At 40.5% G+C, this 23462-nt stretch overlaps 1 protein-coding gene across 1 annotated transcript in view; it reads left to right on the forward strand.

Annotated features, from left to right (window-relative positions):
- LOC117964835 (cyclic AMP-dependent transcription factor ATF-6 beta-like) overlaps nucleotides 1-19922 on the forward strand; it is a 40357-nt gene extending 20435 nt beyond the window's left edge. The window contains exons 9-14 of the mRNA XM_059019613.1: nucleotides 8752-8859; nucleotides 9149-9245; nucleotides 9659-9726; nucleotides 10342-10453; nucleotides 12899-12983; nucleotides 13469-19922. Of these exons, the coding sequence (XP_058875596.1) occupies nucleotides 8752-8859; nucleotides 9149-9245; nucleotides 9659-9726; nucleotides 10342-10453; nucleotides 12899-12983; nucleotides 13469-13701 (703 nt within the window). The 3' untranslated portion in view covers nucleotides 13702-19922. The remainder of the gene's footprint in view (nucleotides 1-8751; nucleotides 8860-9148; nucleotides 9246-9658; nucleotides 9727-10341; nucleotides 10454-12898; nucleotides 12984-13468) is intronic.
- The last annotated feature ends 3540 nt before the right edge of the window (nucleotides 19923-23462 follow it).

A 23462-nucleotide genomic window follows, 5' to 3' on the forward strand; every position in this document is an offset into this window, starting at 1 on the left:
TATACATATATAAAGTCCGATAGAAACTGAGAGAAGCCAAAAAAAAAAAAGGGGGGGGGGGGGGGCAGATCTGAGCAATACGCATAGTCCCTTCACCACAGACATAACACAGATCTAAACAAACAAGACAGCTGCTTCCGCATCCAGCGCTCAAAGAATATCACAGACATTTGCAGAGCTTTTTGAGATGTTAAAGTAATAAAATAATGACTTGGATCGCATTATTGAGGAGTTTGGTGATAAAATGAGTGATCAGGAGATGATTTATCAACAAACCAAGTGTCTGGGTCGTTACAATATATTTTTTAATTTGAAAGTAAAAATATATGAAAGCATGATGACAAAATGTACAAAAATCTTTGCTAGTGTACAATTGAACAAGGTCTGTTGAATATTTATTTTTGTTTCATACAGTATTAAATGGCAGTGTTTATTTATATCTGATAGTGAAAAATAAATAAATAAATATCAAGATAGATAAATAAATGTCTATGTATTGATTTATGTATTAATTTATTTCAATATTTATTAATGTTTTACTTTTTACCAAATATATAGGCTTCAGCATTATTAGCTAATTCTCAGAAATTAACATTCCTTTTTGTCCAGTGGGGACCACAAATAGCGTTACTCTCATCAACCAGTATCAAAAGGAACCGTACTTCCTTGCGCCAGTAGGGACCACAATGAGCGTCACACTGACAGGAAACCAACATTTTTCAGAATGATGATTCGAAAAAATCTCCAATATAGTCCCTAGAATCTCAGCTGGCTGACTTCATCTTTCAAAATACTGCTTGTTTTCTCAGCTAATCGTGTAGCACTGATAATAACACAACACGTTATAGATTCAAATCCCACGTATACCAGACCTTTTTTTTATATTTATATAAAGAAAGATATTTTTTGCAGGCAAATGTTCCATTTTAAAACAGAAACAAATGATTTAATATAAATGATATAGACATCACAATAAGTGCGTTCCCTAGTATATTTCCATGTTGACAAAGCAAGTTAATTGTCATTAAACTCGGATGTCCTGCAATATACATATGTGTGGATTAAAACTCCCTGGGGTCTGCAAAAAAATACGTTGGGAGGAGGAGGAGGAGGAGATGGACATTTTTACCTTACTTGGTGACTTATTTCTCTTACTGTATGACAGGTATTGACTTTTTCTCCTACTTTTCTCTGGGGGTGTACCGATAAGGATTTTCTGGGCCGATACCGATAACCGATGAAGACCCAACCATATGGGCCGATATCGATATAATATTAAGTAATAGTGCAAGTCATTTCAAAATACTAAAGTAAATGAACTGAAGTTTTTTGTTTGCATTTATAAAACGTGCACACTTTTATTTTTGCCTTACTGCTTCTAGATACATTTGGAAGCAAAAATCCACACAAATATGAGCTTTTAAACTTTTACTTTTAAAACAAATGCAGAAAAAAAATGGCCAAATCAAAACACTTTTGCCTTCAAGATGAACAGGCTTTAAATCTAGATTAAGGTGTTACAATTACAAAATAAAAACAGTGTATACTAGTCATCACAAAAACAACAGCAATGATAGATAGATAGATAGATAGATAGATTAGCCACTTTAACATTTTGCTAAAGGAATGTTAATATTTATATATATCTCTGTATCCGATTTACATTCTTGCCTCTGGCATACAATAGCTTACTCATATATTTAGCATTATTGAGTGAGTGGAAGGTTTTAACAAATAGTAAGTAGCATTTCTGCTTTTTCACACATTAGCCTGTTTCTCTTCTCGTCCACAGTATGCGAAGCTGCACTGAACAGCTGTTCACTGTCAACGTTACTGCAGGGGGCAGACAGAAACTTCCGTGCAGATTCATCTAGAATGGGAAAACTACCATTGTTGGTTTCCCAGTATTTTAGCTTATCTCCACTTCTTTGAAGTGTGGGCTCGCTCAGGTAGCTTTGTTTCTGAAGCATAACACTACTGTTTATAGCATCAGTTACTACCCCACCGGTTCTTTCTTCCAATATCTCATCGTACATCAAACGTAGGTTGTGGCTGGGTTTTGTAGTGCAGTCATCTGCTTCCTTTGGTTTCTTCGAAGCAGGCTTCGTTAAGGCTTGCATGTTTTCCAGGTGTGTTACCAGCATTTGTGTAGTCAGCAGCTTTTTGTCATTACCAGTGAAGTACCTGTCCTTGTATCTTGGGTCCAGCAGGGTTGCAACGCAGTAGAGAGGTTCAATTTCAATTTTCTCAAAGTGTGTTTCCAAGGCTTCCAGCAAAGTCTGTTTAATAGTCTTTACTCCTTGGTCTGAATCTGAAACTTTTCCTCAAAAGCCGTTTTAAAGCTACGATGGAAGGGATGACGTCAGAAGCAGAGGCCAAGGATGAACTCAGTTCACAAGTTAGTTCTTCAAATGGTGCTAGAACTATCACTATTTTTTCCATCATCCCCCACTGCTGTACAGTGAGTTGTGGGGATTTCATGGTCAGCAGCATATGCTCCAAGCGCAGGCTTCTGCTCCCAAAGGCTTTGCAGCATGTAGTGCGTGCTGTTCCAACTTGTCTGTACGTCCTGCTGTAACCTCTTCAAAGGCATTCCGAGCAACGCCTGCACCCTTTGAAGACGAGAATACGCCAACACAGAGTGTTTAAAGTGCCCAACAATTTTTCGTGACGCTGCCAGTAAATCGGACACGCTGCACTGCGATAACTGTCCTTCATTCACAACAAGCTGGAGTGTATGTGCTACACAAGGTAAACTTGGTAAACTGGACTCTTGCATAGCCTTTGCTATGTTTCTTGCATTATCTCTGATAACGGAATTTTTTCCTTCAGAATTTTCCATGCTGCAAACATATTATCAAATGCTATTGAAATAGCCTCCGCTGTATGGGAAGTGCTGAGCTCCTGTGCCTTTAGTACTGCCCTACGAAATTGAAATTCACGTCTATAAACTCAGCATTGACATTGGCGACACATCAGAGCTCCAAATGTCTGTCATAAAGCTTAGTGCTGATACATGATCATCTTCAACCAGTGTCTGTATTTGTTTTAAAACAACACTGTAGAGCTCAGGAAGTGCAGTCTCAGACATAAACTTTCTACTGGGCAGTGTGTAACGAGGCTCAAGGCATTCAATGAGATGGCGAAATCCAGTATCTTGTACAACAGAAAATGGCTGATCATTCAGAGCTATAAATTCCATGAACCCTTTGCAGTCCATTTATCCAGCACGTCTCAGGCGAGTCAGGTCCAATTTATTTTCACACGTGCAGTTTATTTTAGATGCACTGTTTTAAAAGTATTTTTTTCACAGTAAAACAGGTTTAAAAGGCACTGCATATCAACAGGACACTCAGTACTGCATCTCCAGCCCCGCCCCACCCCTTGTTCGCTGTATTTTTCACATACCTCTTCATAGTCGTGCATACTGATAAATCATCTCCTGATGACTCGTTTTATCACAAACTCCTAAATAATGCGATCCAAGTCATTATTTTATTACTAGAACATCTCAAAAAGCTTGGCAGATGTCTGTGATAGTCTTTGAGCGCTGGATGCAGAAGCAGCTATATTGTGTTTTTATGTCCGTGTTATCTGTGTGGTGCCGGGGTTAAGTGTATTGCTCAGATCCGCCCCCTTTTTTTTTTTTTTTTTTCCTGCTCCTATCGGTCTCACTCGGCCAGTGAATAGTTTTCTCTGCTTTTTCCAGAGAAAAAGCGACTCAAGACCTGTTTTTTACGTCTTATTGATGCTGTCGGACAGGGTCTGACATTGGACCGGAAAGGGAAAATTGCAATGTCGGACCAGGTCTGACATAGAACCACAAAGGGTTCAACGAGTTGTAATTTCTTTAGCCCTGGCATCCCCACTTCCAAATTTTTGTGTACGTTTAAGTGTTACATGTAGTGATAGTTGCTTCGGCACAGTTCTTTCCTCCCCCTCTTTTTTTTCCGTAGCCTTTAAGTAGTTCTTGTATTCAGGGGCATGGCGCGTCTTGAGGTGATGAATTAAGTTTGCTGTGTTGAAATCTTTACTGCTGTTGCCACCACGTGAAATATTTGCACCACATAGCTTGCAGTCAGCTGTTTTGGAGTTCTTTACAGGCACTTAAAAAAAATTCCAAACTGTACTCCTTAATTTAGACATACTTGCAACTGACAGAGAGCGCACTTATACACTATAGCGAATATATTCTTGTCTCACGGTTTATACGTCACCGCATAAATATCGGTAAACATTATTGGCTATAACCGATAACCAACCGATGTATCGGTGCACCCCTACTTTTCACCTACAAATTAAAAGTGGAATGGTGCTTTTGGCTGCGCCAATACCCTGAAAACACGTAACCTGTCCGTGCTGTATAGAGTCTCATCACTGGCAGTTCGCTGATAACTTGGCATGAGGAACTACCGTTCCTCTCAATTACAGAACAGGAAATGCTGTACAGATTTTATAGTAATAAATGTTAAATGTTCAAGATCATAAATGCTTTTGCAGCCAGTGCATAAACTAGCAGTGTCACGCAGCTAGCAATGTCACACACGGTTAGGACTTTGCCTGATCGTGTCGTCCGTCCGTCCGTCTGTCTATCATGCTCTATATGCTGAACAACGTCACTGCCTTGATTTTTGCACCGATCTTCACCAGTCTTTTATCACACACTCCCAGTCACCTGGAACCAACTCCCCAGTAATGTTGTTGAAGCTGACACCCTGGGATCCTTCAAGAAGCTGCTTGATGAGATTCTGGGATCAATAAGCTACTAACAACCAAACGAGCAAGATGGGCCGAATGGCCTCCTCTCATTTTGTAACCTTTCTTATGTTCTTATAGATTGTCAGAATTGCACATACTTTTTATACATATATCAGAGCAGTAGTAGTGCTCTTCGGTTTATTAAGTGCTTTAAAAATTGGATTGGTTGGTTGTGCAGACCATCGTAAATCCCAAGTAATAAGCAGTCTGGGTGATCCAGTGCTTTTACAGGTTTAACAGCATTAGTACTTCAATACAGTAATACAGATATGGTTATCATATGCTTAGCCTTCAGGCTATAAAATGCAAAAAGCTGAAGCGCCCACAGCTACGTCCTACAACATACAATACATCACTCTCCACAGCTAAAATATAAATCCTATACCTTATAGCAGTGCATCTAATATAAACGAGATATACATTCAAATATGTGGTTACCTTCCAGTATATGGAAGTGTAGTGTAGGATATATTGAAAAATAAGAACTGTCTTCAAAAGGCAGACTTGACTTCAAACAAACAACAATCAGTTTTTCAGAGACCCTCAGAGCAAGGACCACGTCAGCTTGCAAGATCAAGTTCAATGGTATCGAATGGGGTCTTGTTCTGGGCTTATATAGGATTTTCCCTCCATTGAATACATCAGGAGTCCCAATTAAATCTGATCATCAATCTGCCTTGACAGTTCTTTGAGTTAATGATATATTCTAGAAGGATCCGGTCAACTCTTTTCAAAACTAATTGGAGCTATATAACAATATTCAAAATTAATTGGATATAACTTCTTTCCAAACACATAGTTCTCATTTGTCAACCCCTCCTTTCTCTAAAAAGTCAGGTGAACCAAAGTTTACAGGATCCTTGCTACCAAGTACATTACAATACGATACAAGTTTATATGTGTATTAAAAGAGATTATGTTTTATATATACATCAACTTTTTGTGTGATTATATTAACCTGGGTCTACAATATATTTCCTCTGAGCAGTATACCACATTACCTCCTTTAAAACTTTACAATGCATTAGTAAGACCTCGCCTAGAATATTGTGTTCAGTTCTGGTCACCTCGTTACAAAAAGGATATTGCTGCTCTAGAAAGAGTGCAAAGAAGAGCAACCAGAATGATCCCAGGTTTAAAAGGCATGTCGTATGCAGACAGGCTAAAAGAATTGAATCTATTCAGTCTTGAACAAAGAAGACTACGTGGTGATCTGATTCAAGCATTCAAAATCCTAAAAGGGGACTTTTTGGACCTGAAAAAAGAAACAAGGACCAGGGGTCACAAATGGAGATTAGATAAAGGGGCAGTCGGAACAGAAAATATGAGGCACTTTTTTACACAGAGAATTGTGAGGGTCTGGAACCAACTCCCCAGTAATGTTGTTGAAGCTGACACCGTGGGATCCTTCAAGAAGCTGCTTGATGAGATTCTGGGATCAACAAGCTACTAACAACCAAATGAGCAAGATGGGTTAAATGGCCTCCTCTCGTTTGTAAACTTTCTTATGTTCTTATTACATGTTCAGTTTACTTTATTTTCATATACAAATGTGTGTTAACAAAATATTGGACAAAGACTAGGGGTTTGTCATAAGCCTTTGAATAAAAACACTGATCATACAGTGGTTAGTTCAGTTATTTTCATTTAAATTTAAGCTATAATGAACATGTTAAATATAATAGCCTTATTTAACTGAGCCATTCTTGGACCAAGCCTGACCTCTGTTTCTAAAAAAATTGCCTACACAAGCAGGTTTCAGACACTCTGTTACTTGCCAAGACTAGTTTTTAATTAATATGAAACTCCACTGTAAGCGCTTTTCCAAATTCACCGCTTTCAAACATTTTCCCAATTAAGTCGCTACCTGATAAGAACTGATGCTGTAGACAACTTTTCTAATTTAAATGAAATGCTCGCTTCGGCTGCCAAGTTTTCACTAATTTCTATGATGTAATGAAGAGAGTTAATTTTGCTCATTATAGAAAGGCCATTGATTCAAAACTACTGACGACAAATAAATCTCACTTTGACTTTCCAGCTCAGCACCGCTCTGCTGCAGGCAGATAGAAGCGAGGCTATTAATTTAATTATTTAATAAGTCTACGGTGTACTAAAATTATTAAATACAGTTTACACTTTATTGTCTTATATTCAAACCTAACAGTTCCTGGTTTTTTTTTCATTTGCAGTAAAAACCTTTATATAAACTAAACATTTATATTCTTTGGTTTAATTTATATTATAATGTCTAAAGACTTTTTGTTTAGTTGGAAACAGAAACTGAACTAATTCTTAAACTGATTAAATTAAATGAACATTATCTCAGATGTGTTTTAGCAATTTGTCTACAACATTGTCAGTGTCAAGCATCTGTAATTATAAACTTTTAATATGTTCTTTCAGCAGTTTAACTTTAAATGACTTTATAATATGTATTTCCAATTCAGATACTTCAGTAATTTTATTTTACTCCATTGATCTGTTATGAAGTCATTTAAGCTTTTAATGGAAGGTCCAGTTATTTTCATCTGTTGTTAACATTTTAGAATGTAATAGTTTTATAGTTTCATACAAAATCCTGTTGAAGCAGGTTTTAAGACATCCTAGCTTTTTGCCAGTTTTCAGTGTTGATTAATATGAGACACTACTGTAAGCATTTTCTAATACTCATTATTTTAAACCAATCTTTAGCTTAATTCAGTAAAACCATTCTACGCTCTGTGCCTCCATCTCTTCTTGCCAGGTTCAAATTCATTTCTGTTTATTTTAATATAAACTCCTATCTTCTGTTATCTGAAAGGTATTTCATTCGTTAATATTAACGAGATCGCTCATTATAGAGAGGATCTTGGCTTTTAAATCGCTGACCATCAAAAATTCCCATCTTCATCGACCAAAACCAATGAGTCCTCTTCAACACTGCTTTTACTACAGGCAGGTGAGGACGAGGTTACAAAATAAGTTCACTGCATATGTAAAGTTACAGTTTATAATGATTTTATAACATGTATTTCTAATTCAGATAATTCAATATAGCAATCTCTTGTACATTGTAATAGTATTTTACTCCATTGGTATACACAGAAGGCAAGAGGTTAATTTTTAATTAGGCACCTGCTTAGCAATAAATACAACCTTGAATATTAAAACGTAGGACTGCTCATACATTTACTTAATGTTATTATATTAAGTTTCTTATTTAAGTACTTTTGTTTTTTCTTACTATAATCAAACCTAGTTCAATTGCTTCTGGCTAATTCTGTTCCATAGAGGTTGCCATTCTGCACTCGCTGGATCAGAATGTTTTAAGGCTAATTAAAAAAGATGCTTTTGCCTGATAAGGGAGGTTTGGAACTTTCAGCAGGTCGGCCTGACCTTTTGATACCAGGAGCTCTCTTTTTCAGACCTTACACAGACTTAGTCAAAGGGATACAAAATACAGGATCCAACAACATTACTATTAGCAATGTATTTCATTCTATAGCATCCAATCCATATCCAGTAAGTCAGCTTGTTCACACCAAGATTCAAATTCTCCTCCTGGCTCAGCTCGAAGTGGCTCTGTGAACACCACAGCAGGCCTGTGCATCCAACGTTTTACATCATAGGTGTGGGCAACCAGGGCATTTACTTGATACCTGCAAAACTTCAGTCTTGTTAGCTGGGCTTCCATCTCTACATTCTCATTCCCATCATCAGTGGGCAAACCTTAAATAAATTAAGCTGCTTCTATCAAAGAGTCAGACATTTATACCGCATATACCTTTGACTCAAAAAAGGTGCTCGCAAGTTGTACAAGGGAAGACGGGTTTTGGGGTCACTCCGTGACAAGATGTTTCAGATTGCAACAGTTAGTGATTATGAGGACCCCCTGTGTGTGCGTGCATGCACAGGTTCATTTCCTTGTTGTTTGTTGGTGTGTGCGTGTGGGTGGGTGTGTATTGATTCATCTATTTATCCATTCATTCTTCTCTGCGTTGTTCCTCTCAGGAATGTGACGGCTGCGTTCTCGGATGTGAAGGACCTTGTTCTCAGAGACATCGACCGGCTCTTCACCTCCACAGACTGCCGGCAGTTCAACCGGACCGAGTCTCTCAGGTACAGCCTCCTGCCTGCCTACCTCCCTTCCTGCCTCCCCTCAGATGTAATTAAACACCTGGATATTATCCAGAATTAGCTTGGCTGTTGTGCCCCTTTTGAAGTCACTCGGATCTTTCTGCTGTCCTGTAATTGTTGCTGAATAGTTGCACAAAGGGACCACACATTTGCATGAGTTGCAGGCCGGTTGATGAATGCCCCCTGGCCCGTGTCTGGGCTGGGATCAGCCAGGATCCCAGTTTCTGCTCTTGTCCCTAGTTTCACCCTTTTTCTTCTTGTTTGCTTACAGGCTGGCTGATGAGCTGAGGGGCTGGGTCCACAGGCACCAGATCAACCGCAAGAAAGGAGAAAAAAGCCCCAGGGCAAAGAAAGCCAAGATAGCTCAGGTATCCCGTCAACACTGTACATTATACACTGCAGAACTGTAACTCCCCAACACTACATTATACACTGCAGAACTGTAACTCCCCAACACTGTACATTATACACTGCAGAACTGTAACTCCCCAACACTACATTATACACTGCAGAACTGTAACTCCCCAACACTGTACATTATACACTGCAGAACTGTAACTCCCCAACACTACATTATACACTGCAGAACTGTAACTCCCCAACACTACATTATACACTGCAGAACTGTAACTCCTCAACACTGTACATTATACACTGCAGAACTGTAACTCCCCAACACTGTACATTAACAATAACAATAACGTACAACACTAACAATGCACACTGTCTGTGAGTGTTGTACGCAGCTCAGCTCTGTTACTGATCTTGCTGTGTGTTACAGAAAGCCCAGCAGAGGAAGATTAACCTGGCAAGATACCTTCCAGTACATCCACAGAGGACGCTTGACAGGTGAGAGAGAGCGAGAGAGAGAATGAATGAATGAATGGAGGAGGAGGAGGAGGAGGAGATTGAAAAATTGAGAGGAAAGATAAGACAAGATGACTGGATATTATGACCATGATTTATAAAGGTCTGTACACCACAATGAGCAGCATGTCAAATCACATTGACTTATACTGTCCGCTTACCATTTTATGATGTTTTTATTGGAATCACTTGAATGTCCCTGTTAGGGTGCTTTGACACGGATGGAAATAAGACTCCCATTGCATAGCAGTTTGATCCATTCCTGGTTTTACTAGGAGTTTAATGAGATAGACCTGGACGTCTTACCTGTAGACTGTGGCTAATCAAGCTGGTAGTAAAGGCTGCAGTGGATGATGCTCTGCAGGGGACTTCCTTCCATCCCTGTTTAACTGAGATCAGGAGCTGCTCTTCAGTTCTAGCTGCCTGCCATAGATATGTAACAAGGACTAGATCACCCAGTGTCTATATAGGAGTGAGAGCCAGTCCATCTAGTGCTCTGCCACTTTGGGTTAAGTATTTGCTGGGAGTACACTAGCTGTGGACTTGATGGTTCGGCGCTTAGGCATACTAATATAAACCCTCCCTCTCTCTGCTCAGAGTCCCCTCCAGTCAGCTGCAGCTCTACCCCGGACTCCAGCCCAGGCACCAGGACTTCATGGAAGCCATCGACCGCAGAGAGGACACTTTCTATGTGGTGTCATTCAGGAGGGTGAGAGAGGGGGGAGGGGGTGTAGGGGCAGAGGAGAGAGGGAGGAGGAGAGGGAGAGAGAGAAGGAGGGAGAGAGAGAGAGAGGGAGGGAGGAGAGGACAGGACACCTATGTAGTGTCATTCATGAGGGTGAGGAGGGAAAAACTGTACCCTTTCAGTACGAAATGTAACCATTACCGTCTGGGTATTTACCTCCTAAAGACCCGAATCCTGAATATTGACATGCCAAAGCTGCTCTCTGAGCCAGTGACACAGTCATGACCCGCCCCCGAGGGCACAAAAGCACTGCGCTCACAGATCTCAGTGCCATTTTTCCTTTGAAGACTGACCCGATGGGAGAGCCTTGTTCAGATAAGTACATTGTTGCTTTTATCTGTATATATTTCACAATTATTCTGTTTTTACACAATTATATGTGATATTTAAACTAGTCATTGTAGTAGTTTTTACTAATTACGTGTATTGTGTGCACTGCAGCCTGTTGCTTGTTATGTCCTGCTGTGGCCTTGTGTTATGCAAGTACCGTATGTTACGTGTCAGTATTGTCAGCTGCAACTCTTCACTTTTAATGAAACACAGTGTAAAACGTTTTATTTCAAATGGTGATGAAGAGGGAGTCTTAATAACTTATGTTCTGGTTATCTAGTTGTGTGTTTTTTTCTTGTTGTTTTTGAACAAATGAACACAAATCCATCTTGAAATCAGGTATATATGCATGTTTATATTCATGAAACCACAACTTTAATACACAGGGGACGCAACTTCTTCATAAAAAAAATCTCAATTTTCTTACAGCCTTATTAATGACTGTTTTTTGTTGAGTTTTTTCTCTTTGTGTGTTGTGTGTTTTACAGACACCACGCGCAGGCCTGTCTGCAACATGGTCCTCGTGCAGCAAGAGCAGCTGCCGGGCCGAACTGTGCAGGACCGCAGCTCCTGAGCGGCCAGCCGTGGAGACTGCCCAAGCACCGCAACCTGCTTATTCATGCAGCTCTGTGTCTGGCCCCTGAATGGCAGCATTTGAGTCGCCTAGAGCTTTCTAATAGGGTCATTGACACCCTACAGAATGCCAGAGCAGCGTCCATGCGTTCTCAGTATGGGCACAAGTGGGATGTTTTCTAGACATGGTGTCTGCCTCGTGGGTTTGACCCCACGGCCTGTCCCATGGCAGTGATCATTTTTGCAGGACCTGTTTGACGAGGGGAAAGCCCCCTCCACGTTAAAGGTCTACCTGGCAGCTATTTCAGCTTGCCCCGTCAAAACTGACTTGGTCGCCCCAGGAGCTCACTTCCTGGCGGGGCAATGTTTGAAAGGGACTCGGTGGCTTCAGCCGCCTATGAAGGACATTGTTACTTGCTGGAGGCTAATCGTGGTGCTTAATGCACTCATGAAGCCTCCATTTGAGCCCTTGCATTCAGGAGCTGAAATTTTTATCATTTAAAGTGGCTTTCTTGCTCGCTATCACCTCTGCAAAGCGGGTGAGTGAGATGCAGGGATTCTCGATAGCGAAAGCTTGCTTAATTTTTACAGGGGCCAGGACAAAGGTTACACTCCGTACCAATCCTGCCTTTTTTCCGAAGACGATCTCGGCATTCCATGTCAACCAGTCTGTGGAATTGGAGTCTTTCCATCCACCTCCTTTCCAGTCTGACAGTGAGCGACAGCTCCATGTGCTCTGCCCAGTGCAGGCCCTGGAGTAGTACGTTGATAGGACGAAATGTTGTTGGCAGTCAGAACAAATTTTTCTCTGCTATGGGGCGAAGCCCTGTCTAAGCAGCGGCTGTCCAAGTGGATAGCAGACACGGTCAGGACTGCCTATGAGCTGGCCTTGCCCCCTCCAGAAAAGCTCACTGACCATTCCCCCATGGGCATGGCAACTTCGTGGGCTTTATTCCAGGGTGCATCTGTCAGGGTCATTTGCAATGCAGCGGGTTGGGCTACTCCCCATACCTTTACTGGAACTAGAGTGTTAACTAGAGTGTTAAGAGTGGCTTTTCAGTCGACCCTTACAACACAGGAATAGAGTATTCCAGCCAGTCTGCAATCTTGCCCTTGCGACGGCTTTGGCACACTCAACCATATGGTAATGGTTACATTTCGTACTTGATTGCAGCAGGCTTGAAGGAAAAAATGGCACTGAGATCTGTGAGCTCAGTGCTTTTGTGCCCTCGGGGGCGGGTCATGACTGTGTCACTGGCTCAGAGAGCAGCTTTGGCATGTCAATATTCAGGACTCGGGTCTTCAGGAGGTAAACACCCAGACGGTAAATGTTACATTTCTATTTCCGGGAACCATGATAGTAACCAAACATTTGTATTAATTTCACTAAGGTGAGCGCGGGAGAAGAAAGATCTGTTTATAAAGTGTCTCCCATGAAGGAGGGACAGTTTAGTCCGGTGCATTGCAGTCCTGTGTGTCTCTAATTCCTGTGCTGTGTTCCCCCAGGATCACCTGCTGCTCCCCGCTATCAGTCACAACAAGACCTCGCGCCCCAAGATGTCTCTCGTCATGCCAGCCATGGCACACAACGGTACCTAACCAATGCACCCTGAAAACATCACCCCTCACCCCTCTATGTCTCTCTCCCTCACCTTTCCATCTCTTTCTCTCCCTGCATCTCTCCCTCACCTTCTCTTTCCGACATTCTTACTCTACCACCCTCTTCTCTCTCACCTTCCCTCTATCTACTCCCCCCTCGCTTCTCTCTCCTCTCTCGCTCACTCTCCTGTCCCAGCTTGCTGTATCTTCTTGCCTCTTCTCTTATTGAAGGCTCTGCTTTGTTGGCTTGTTTGTTTTATTTAGCCCTGGAGGCTGTAGTGTGTGTGTGTGTGTGTGTGTGTGTGTGTGAATGTTCAGACTGAAGCTGACTGATGTCAGTGTGGCTCAGTGCAGTGAGCTCAGGACCAGCTGGCTGAGGGGACTTTTCTGGGCTGAGCTCTTGGCTTTTCAGGGCTTTATGATGGTAGGGGTTTGGGTTACTGTGTTTAAAGCCGTTATTTTATTCCTCTCTCTCAGAGACTGTGTATAACTCCTCTCGCGGGTACGAGGTGATGATGCAGATAGACTGTGAGGTGATGGACACGCGCATCATCCAGATAAAGAGCTCCACAGTGCCCCCTTCCCTGAGAGAGCAGCACAGCACCCACAATGGCACCGCCTCCTCCCTGCACAGTCACCAGGGAAACCAGCATGCCACACCCACCCAGCCTGACCCCGCCCTCTACATCACACACGGGGGCGGAGACTGAAACAGGCTGCAGGACAGAGGAAACTTCATAAAAACGTTTACAAATTAGGCCATTTAGCCCATCAGTGCTGATCAGAAACATAACTAGGTAACCCATTCCGTACCTGTAATATCAGGGATGGAAATAAGACTCCCATTCTGGTTTTACTATGAGTTTAATAAGCTTGTTGCCTATTATTATTATTATTATTATTATTATTATTAATTAGTCATTTAGCAGATGCTTTTTTTTTTTTTATCCAAAGCGACTTACAAAGAATAGGGGGTGAACTATGCATCACAACTGCTGCTGCAGAGTCACTTGCGGTTTTACGTCTCATCCGAAGAAGGTTAAGTGACTTGCTCAGGGTCACACACAGTGAGTCAGTGGCTGAGCTGGTAACAAGCCTCTTTGTTTAACCACCAAGCCTCCTATACACTGTGGCTAATCAAGCTTGTATTAAAAACCTCCAGTGGGTGAAACTGCTATGCAATAGGAGTCGTATTTCCATCCCTGAATATAATTTCAGATTCACTTTTTTAATTGAACCCTTTGCAGTCCATTTATTAATCGCGCGTCAGGCACGCCGGGTCTAATTAATTTTCACACGCGCAGTTAATTTTATACGCGCTGTTTAAAAGTATTTTTTTTCACAGTCAAACGGGTTTAAATGGCCCTGCATATCAACAAAGCACTCACTAGGCATCTCCAGCCCCGCCCCACCCTTTCATTTGCTATAGCGTTCACCTATGTAAGAAATAAATAATAATAATAGTCGTACATACCGATCGATCATCTCCGGATCACTCGTTTTATCACCAAACTCCTCAATAATGCGATCCAAGTCATTATTTTATTACTATAACATCTCAAAAAAGCTCTGCAAATGTCCATGATAGTCTCTGTGCGCTGACGCACTCAGCCAGCTTGTTTACTATGACCGCCCCGTTATCTGATACCTGATACCATGTATGACTATTCATGAGATACGCCTTTTTTTTTTTTTTTTTCTTCGACTTGTTTCGGCTCCTGTCGCTCCCACTCGGCAATTGAATGGTTTTCTCGGCTTTTTCCGGAGAAAAAACGACTAAACACCCGTTTATTGCGTTGCTATAATGATGTCGGACCCAGTCCGACAAAGGACCTGTGAGGAATAATTGCAATGTCGGACCCAGTCCGACAATGGACCGCAAAGGGTTAATCCACACTAGATGGTGCTGGCTCCTACTGCTATATACACATGTTGACTTTGGTCATCTAGCCTGTGTTACATGTATCTGGGACAGGCAATAAGAAGCTCTCAGAATGATTGCAAACATCTGAAAAAGGTGAGGGGGGCAGTAAAAAAGAAAATAAACATAATTTAACATCTTTTATTATTACAAAACAGAGAACAACTTGAGAAGGTAAAGAGAGCTTGAATTAGATTTGCTTGTTCAAAAAAAGTATGAGTTACTGCTGTTTGAACCCATGAAACGGACATAGGTCAAGATAGACACCGGCAATCAAAAATCAAATCAGAGAATAATCCTGTGCTTCAGGAACTGAGACGGGATCTGGTTTGAATTCAGGTCACATTCACACTGAGAGCTGTGAATCCAGTTCAGATTAACAGGACTCAGTTAAAATTACCCTCTTTTTATTTGTGAGTGTGTGTATATATGTATATATATATATATATATATATATATATATATATATATATATATATATATATATATATATATATATATATATATATACATTTTTTTTTCTATCATTTAATGCGCGTTATTCGCCCTCTGTCTGACCCTCAGCGTACCGTAATTCATTCCCTGTGGCACTATTTGAATATACTCGAGTGAATGCAACACAATAAGTGCAGCCGTCGTTTGAATAGAAAGTTAGTCACAGAACTGCATTATGGAGCAAAGCACTAAACGTGAAGGACTTATGAATGGGAAGTTTATTTAAAAAAACCTTTCTGATGGTTCATTGAATAGAAAGAGGGTTACTTGTATCTACATGATACAAAGTGAAGTCCAGTATCACAGAAGTGCGTCTAGTCTGCTGTACCACCTGCGTGCTAAACATGCTTTCACTTCTCAAAATACACCTTTTTCTGCTATAGACAACAACAATACAACAGCAAACTAAACTTGTTTTTTAATTCAGGATCTCTGCAAGCCTGTGCATCAAGCTACATCATGTCAGTATGATACAGTGTCCCATGTGAAAGTAGCCTCGTAAGTATTTCAGTTAGATGTTGGCATTCAGTCCATGTGCACGTTGGGAGTGACATTCCTGTATAAACCCAGTTTGTAATAACGAGGATTCCTGTACAAGTCATGAAGAGGGACCAACAATAGGAATCCAGAAATAAGAAAACAGGGTTTTTAGATGGGCTGCTTTTTAGATAATAATAATAATAATAATAATAATAATAATAATAATAATAATAATAATAATAAAACAAATTTGACACTGATGAAATCAGTAATTGTATCAATTAAATATGCAATTAAAACCAAGATTAACTCAGAGTAAAAATTGTAATCGCAAGATTAATTGCGATTTATATTAGGGCTGTCAAGTGATTTACAAAAATATTTCATGGATACAATTACTGCATCCATCTCATTTAAGTTTGTTTATCATCATCATTGCCATCATCCAGCATAAAAACCCTGTTTCCAATTTCTGGATTCTCTTGTTGTTTGAACAAACTGCTAAATCACAATGGAGTCAGTTTATTACAAGTTGTACTGCATTTACAATTATCAGTTTCCTTTACACATAAACTGATGTTCCCACCATTGCCGTTTTTAAATAATAATAATTTGAAATTCTCTTTTTTTCATAACTTGAAATTGCCTAAGTAAAACGAAACATTCACTGAGTAACAGTTATATCCTCCTTAATTGTAAATAATATAATTTAAAAATAAATGTGGTTATTGAAATAAAACAAAGCTACAGTGTTAACGGGTCTGCAGAGTGCTCTGTCCAATCTGACGGGTTTCGTTTGTTGTTGTATTGTTGTTGTCTATAGCAGAAAAAGGTGTATTTTGAAAAGTGAAAGCATGTTTAGCACGCAGGTGGTACAGCAGACTAGATTCACTTCTGTGATACTGGAACTCACTTTGACAGAAAGTGACACTTTGAACCGTCAGAAAGATTTTTAAAAATAAACTTCCCATTCGCAAGTCTTCGCAAGTCCTACAGTTTGAGTGCTTTGCTACATAATGCATTTCCGTGACTAATTTTATATTCAAACAATGACTACACTCATTCAATCCTGGCATGCACGAAAATGTGCCGCAGGAAATGAATTACGGTACACTAAGAGGGACAAGACAGGAGTGCGATTATTGTGTGTTAAAAAAATTAATCTCCTAAAAAATGAACACATTAATCACAGAAGTTAATTGGGATTAATTGACAGTCCTAATATATATATATATACACATACAGTGCCTTGCAATTGACCAATTCTCTCATATTACTGAATTACAAATGGTACATTGAAATTTCATTCTGTTTGATATTTTATTTTAAGACACAGAAACTCAAAATCAATTATTGTAAGGTGACATTGGTTTTATGTTGGGAAATATTTTTAAGAAAAATAAAAAACTGAAATAGCTTGCTTGCATAAGTATTCAACCCCCACACATTAATATTTGGTAGAGCCACCTTTCGCTGCAATAACAGCTTTAAGTATTTTTGGGGTAAGTATGTACCAGCTTTGCACACAGTGTCGGAGTGATTTTGGCCCATTCTTCTTGGCAGATTTGCTCCAGGTTGTTCAGGTTGGTTGGACGACGCTTGTGGACCGCAATTTTCAAATAGTGCCACAGATTCTCAATGGGATTGAGATCAGGACTTTGACTGGGCCATGTAGGACATTCACCTTTTTGTTCTTGAGCCACTCCAATGTTGCTTTGGCCTTGTGCTTGGGATCATTGTCCTGCTGAAAGGTGAATTTCCTCCCAAGCTTCAGTTTTTTAGCGGACTGAAGCAGGTTCTTTTGCAGTATTTCCCTGTATTTTGCTCCATCCATTCTTCCTTCAATTTTAACAAGATGCCCAGTCCCTGCTGATGAGAAGCATCCCCACAGCATGATGCTGCCACCACCATACTTCACTGTAGGGATGGTGTGTCTTGAGGCATGGGCAGTGTTAGGTTTGCGCCACACATAGCGCTTTGAGTTTTGGCCAAAAAAGCTCTATCTTGGTCTCATCTGACCACAAAACCTTTTCCCACATCGCAGCTGGGTCACTCTTATGCTTTCTGGCAAACTCCAGACGTGCTTTCAGATGGTACTTTTTGAGTAACGGCTTCTTTCTTGCCACCCTCCCATACAGGCCAGTGTTTTGCAGAGCTCTTGATATGGTTGACTGGTGCACCATTACTCCACTCCCAGCCACTGAACTCTGTAGCTCCTTCAAAGTGATTTGTTGGCCTCTCTGTGGCTTCTCTCACAAGTCTCCTTCTTGTTTGAGCGCTGAGTTTTGAGGGACGGCCTTTTCTTGGCAGTGCCTGGGTGGTGTGATGCAGCTTCCACTTCCTGATTATTGATCCAACTGTGCTCACTGGGATATCCAAACACTTGGATATTATTTTGTACCCTTTCCCTAATCTATGCATTTGTATTACTTTATCTCTAACGTCTGTAGAATGCTCTTTGGTCTTCATTTTCCTTCAGATTCACAGCCTGACCAATGATCCTTCAACAGTGGGGTTTTTATCCAGAAAATGTGACAGCAACTTTAATGGTTCACAGGTGGAAGCCAATGGTAAGGTAATTGTGTCTTCGTTAGGGCAATTTCTTTCATCGGTGTAAACTGGGGGCTTCCACAGCACAGGGGTTGAATACTTATGCAAGCAAGCTATTTCAGTTTTTTATTTTTCTTAAAAATATTTCCCAACATAAAACCAATGTCACCTTACAATAATTGATTTTGAGTTTCAGTGTTTTAAAATAAAATATCAAACAGAACGAAATTTCAATGTACCATTTGTAATTCAGTAATATGAGAGAATTGGTCAGGGGTCTGAATACTTTTGCAAGGCACTGTATATATATCCAATCATTTTTTAAAATCTCTTGTAAATAGCTAAAAAAATTAAATAAAAATAATGAATAATCTTGAAATTCCAGCCAGCCCCAGCCTTATTTCATGTTTGTAGTGTGATTTCTAAAATGTAGTTTTCATTTTTTATTATTATTGTTGTAATGACTATCAGTTGTCTGTTATTATTGGTAATTTGTATATTTGTGTACGTGTGTTTTTTTTAAAATTTTTATATGTAAAAATATGTATATATCCATCTCCTAACTCTCTCCCCAACAAATATGTCGGACAGATAAGAACCCTCCCACTCAGACCCCTCCCTCTGTCACTCAGACCCCTCCTCCTCCACCCCCGGTCACTTAGACCCCTCCCCCTCCCCCTGTCACTCAGACCCCTCCTCCTCCACCCCCGGTCACTTAGACCCCTCCCCCTGTCACTCAGACCCCTCCTCCTCCTCCTCCCCCTGTCACTCAGACCCCTCCTCCCCCTGTCACTCAGACCCCTCCTCCTCCTCCCCCTGTCACTCAGACCCCTCCTCTCCATGTCACTTAGACTCCTCCTCCTCCCCCTGTCACTCAGACCCCTCCCCCTGTCACTCAGACCCCTCCTCCTCTCCATGTCACTTAGACTCCTCCTCCTCCCCCTGTCACTCAGACCCCTCCCCCTGTCACTCAGACCCCTCCTCCTCCTCCCCCTGTCACTCAGACCCCTCCTCCTCTCCATGTCACTTAGACTCCTCCTCCTCCCCCTGTCACTCAGACCCCTCCCCCTGTCACTCAGACCCCTCCCCCTGTCACTCAGACCCCTCCTCCTCCTCCTGTCACTCAGACCCCTCCTCCTCCTCCTCCCCCTGTCACTCAGACCCCTCCTCCTCTCCATGTCACTTAGACGACTCCTCCTCCCCCTGTCACTGAGACCCCTCCTCCTCCTCCTCTCCCTGTCACTGAGACCCCCCCCCCGTTTCAACATGTATTTATTTATTGTGTGATACCGTTTGGATAATGATCATAGTGAAATACTAAAAGAAACACATTTTTTCCAGACATAGTCATTTGAAGACATTGAGAAAGACTTCTAGTGGAAACATGTCTCCTTGAATTCAATTCCATTTTCTTTTATATTTCTAAATTTGAGCACTGTGGAGTGAATGATAACAAAATAAAACATGTTTTTTTGTTTTGTTTCATTTCTTTGTGTAAATGTTGATTATCTGTTCAATAATATTTTATTATGTGAAATAGATTAGTGAATTCATAACGCTGTTTAGGAATTTAGTTAAAAAAAAAAGTTACATTTTGTTTTTAAAGTAAAGGGGGGTTGAGGTTTAAAAAATGACGAGCAGAGATACTTCCTCTACAGATGTGGGATTGTAAATATTAAACACTTTAGTGTAAGCTTGTCTATCATTAATCAACAGGAATCATAACACATGTACATATATTTCTGTGTTAACAATACCTGAGATGTATAATCCAACTGTGTGATACTTTGCTAGTGCCTTCATCAGTGTGTGTGAGTGCTAGATAACAATTTACTTGTGTTTCTTAGTTTGTTGAGCAGCTCTTGCGATATTAAGGTAGTTTAATCTAGAACTTCAAAAAACACTCAATTTTGAAACTCTGCACAAAAATAGAAGAAACTAAGAAAGTCACGCTGCTAGACTCTTCTGTGTCTGTAACACTGATGAAGGCACTAGAGCCCAAACGCTTGTCTGCTTGACTCAGTTTCTTCTAGTTTCAGTAACACTGATGAAGGCACTAGAGCCCAAACGCTTGTCTGCTTGACTCTGTTTCTTCTGGTTTCAGTAACACTGATGAAGGCATTAGTTATTTCATTGTATCACAAGCTCTGAATTGTAGTGAAATAAACTGAGACTTCCCTGACTATCTCTGCACGGCTCAAATCTTTCAAGTTGAGTCGGATGGAATATATTTCGATGTGTGTTTTGGTGTTTTTTCGTTGCATTTTGTCCTGTACAGTGACAGTAAAGTTGTCAGTGCTTATTTATACAGAGCAGGACAGTAGTTTTTTTCTAGCAGATTGAATTGTGTTCAAGCAAAGTCTCACTGTATCTTTTCTCTTTTTTAAAAAACACATTTTATTAGTTTGTGAAAGAAAGAAAGGCTAAGTGAGAACACTAGTTGGAGGCAAGGTAAAGAGAGCTCGTAGGGGTTCTTTTAGTTTGTTAAAAAAAAAAAAAAAAATACGCTTTTTGAACCCGTGAAATCGAAATAGGTCAAGATTAGGTCAAAAATTAAATCAGAATAATCCTGTGCTTCAGGATCTGAGACGGGATCTGGTTTGAATTCAGTTCAGTGCAGTCACCCTGAGAGCTGTGAATCCAGTTCAGATCAGCGGGACTCCAGATTAATCCACTGCAGTTAAAATCGCCAAATGTTAGATTTTTCAATATTTAGATTTTTGTTTTTTTTAATTATTATACAGTAAAAAAAATACTTCTTGAAATTCTCAGCAATGTTTAAAGTAAGCACCCATGCTCTTGTACAACAGACTCCTTTTATAATGAATGGCAGCAGGAACGATTCGGCACCATTGCTGTGCAAAGAGAAAAAAAAGAACCCTCCTCTGAAGTAAAACAAATCATTTCTGTTTCTGTCAATAAATTATACGACGACGGATTAAGGATTGTTTTGCGTTGTAGGCAGTGTGATGTGTAAATATATATATTTTTTGCATTGCCATTGCTGTGTTCCGCTTGTGTGTAATGAGTGAGGCAGCCTGTTGAATATTTTATATTCTTTTACCTTAGTCTCTTACCTCTTATCTTTTCCTTGTCTCTTGTCTCTTACAGTACAAGACATAGTAAGATACATGAAAGAGGCAAAATTGGTTTGGCTAGATTTCTATTTTTCATTGCAGTTCTTCTTTCTACCCCTGGTTTATTTCCCTGGTTTTACTCAATAACGCTCCTGGTGTGGATGGCTCTCGCTGTCTGATGAAGAGACAGAGAGAGAGAGACAGGGGAACAGCCACTGACAGACTCCCAGTCCTGTGCCTGCTCTCTGCTTTGTGTGTACTCTCTCCAGCGCTCAGTGTTCAGTTCAGCGTCTTCATGTTTGGATCTGTTGTGTTTTTATCTCTCGTCGCCCGGTCTCTTATCAGTACTTTCCTGATTTTGTAAGGCAGCACACAGTGTTTTTGTTTTTCTGTGTAAATATTTTGTAGCTCTGTTGCAGTCGTTAAGGAGATGTTCAAATTACAGACATTAAAAGGATGGAGTGTGCCAGCCAGCAGGCCTGCCTGAGGCCCCTCTCGTCTGTGCGGGCGTGTGAGAAACCTGCCGTCCCTTCAAGGATTAAACCTACATTCTGAACAGCAAACAAAACAGCAGCGTCATGAACCTCAATCTTCAAACAATGAGTCAAACAAAACAGCAGCGTCATGAACCTCAATCTTCAAACAATGAGTCAAACAAAACAGCAGCGTCATGAATCTCAATCTTCAAACAATGAGTCAAACAAAACAGGAACATTATGAACCTCACTCTTCAGGATATTGAAGCAGCTCTTCAACATGCACACAACTTTTAAAATAGATTTCTTTATTAAAAACAAGATTTCCTGAGTTCCAATTAAAAATCTCTCTGTCAATACACATACAGTTAGATATACAAAATAACAGTGAGGAAAAGAGAAAGTATGTAAAGAAAGAGTGTAACCCTGCCGATATATCACTAACTCAAATGATCTTTCTTTTCTCTCCCCTTCTACTTTAGTCAGTGTGGTTTCCTCTTGGTTTAATATCAGTAATACAACTGTGTGAGGTGAGAAAGAATGAGAGATTCAGAGAGAAGGGGGAGGGAGGAAGAGAGATAGAGGGAGAATGATCAGAGATCACTTTTTGTCCTATATACAGACATGCTCAAATTTGTTGGTACCCTTACAGCTCATTGAAATAACGCTTCATTCCTCCTGAAAAGTGATGAAATTAAAAGCTATTTTATCATGTCTACTTGCATGCCTTTGGTATGTCATAGAATAAAGCAAAGAAGCTGTGAAAAGAGATGAATTATTGCTTATTCTACAAAGATATTCTAAAATGGCCTGGACACATTTGTTGGTACCCCTTAGAAAAGATAATAAATAATTGGATTATAGTGATATTTCAAACCAATTAGTTTCTTTAATTAGTAGCACACATGTCTCCAATCTTGTAATCAGTCATTCAGCCTATTTAAATGGAGAAAAGTAGTCACTGTGCTGTTTGGGATCATTGTGTGCACCACACTGAACATGGACCAGAGAAAGCAAAGGAGAGAGTTGTCTGAGGAGATCAGAAAGAAAATAATAGACAAGCATGGTAAAGGTAAAGGCTACAAGACCATCTCCAAGCAGCTTGATGTTCCTATGACAACAGTTGCAAATATTATTAAGAAGTTTAAGGTCCATGGAACTGTAGCCAACCTCCCTGGGCGCGGCCGCAAGAGGAAAATCGACCCCAGATTGAACAGAAGGATAGTGCGAATGGTAGAAAAAGAACCAAGGATAACTGCCAAAGAGATACAAGCTGAACTCCAAGGTGAAGGTACGTCAGTTTCTGATCGCACCATCCGTCGCTTTTTGGAGTCCAGGAGGACTCCAGTTTTGACAGAAAAACATAAAAAAGCCAGACTGGAATTTGCTAAAATGCATATTGACAAGCCACAATCCTTCTGGGAGAATGTCCTTTGGACAGATGAGTCAAAACTGGAGCTTTTTGGCAAGTC

This window comes from Acipenser ruthenus, unplaced genomic scaffold (assembly GCF_902713425.1).
Source record: "Acipenser ruthenus unplaced genomic scaffold, fAciRut3.2 maternal haplotype, whole genome shotgun sequence".
NCBI lineage: Eukaryota > Metazoa > Chordata > Actinopteri > Acipenseriformes > Acipenseridae > Acipenser > Acipenser ruthenus.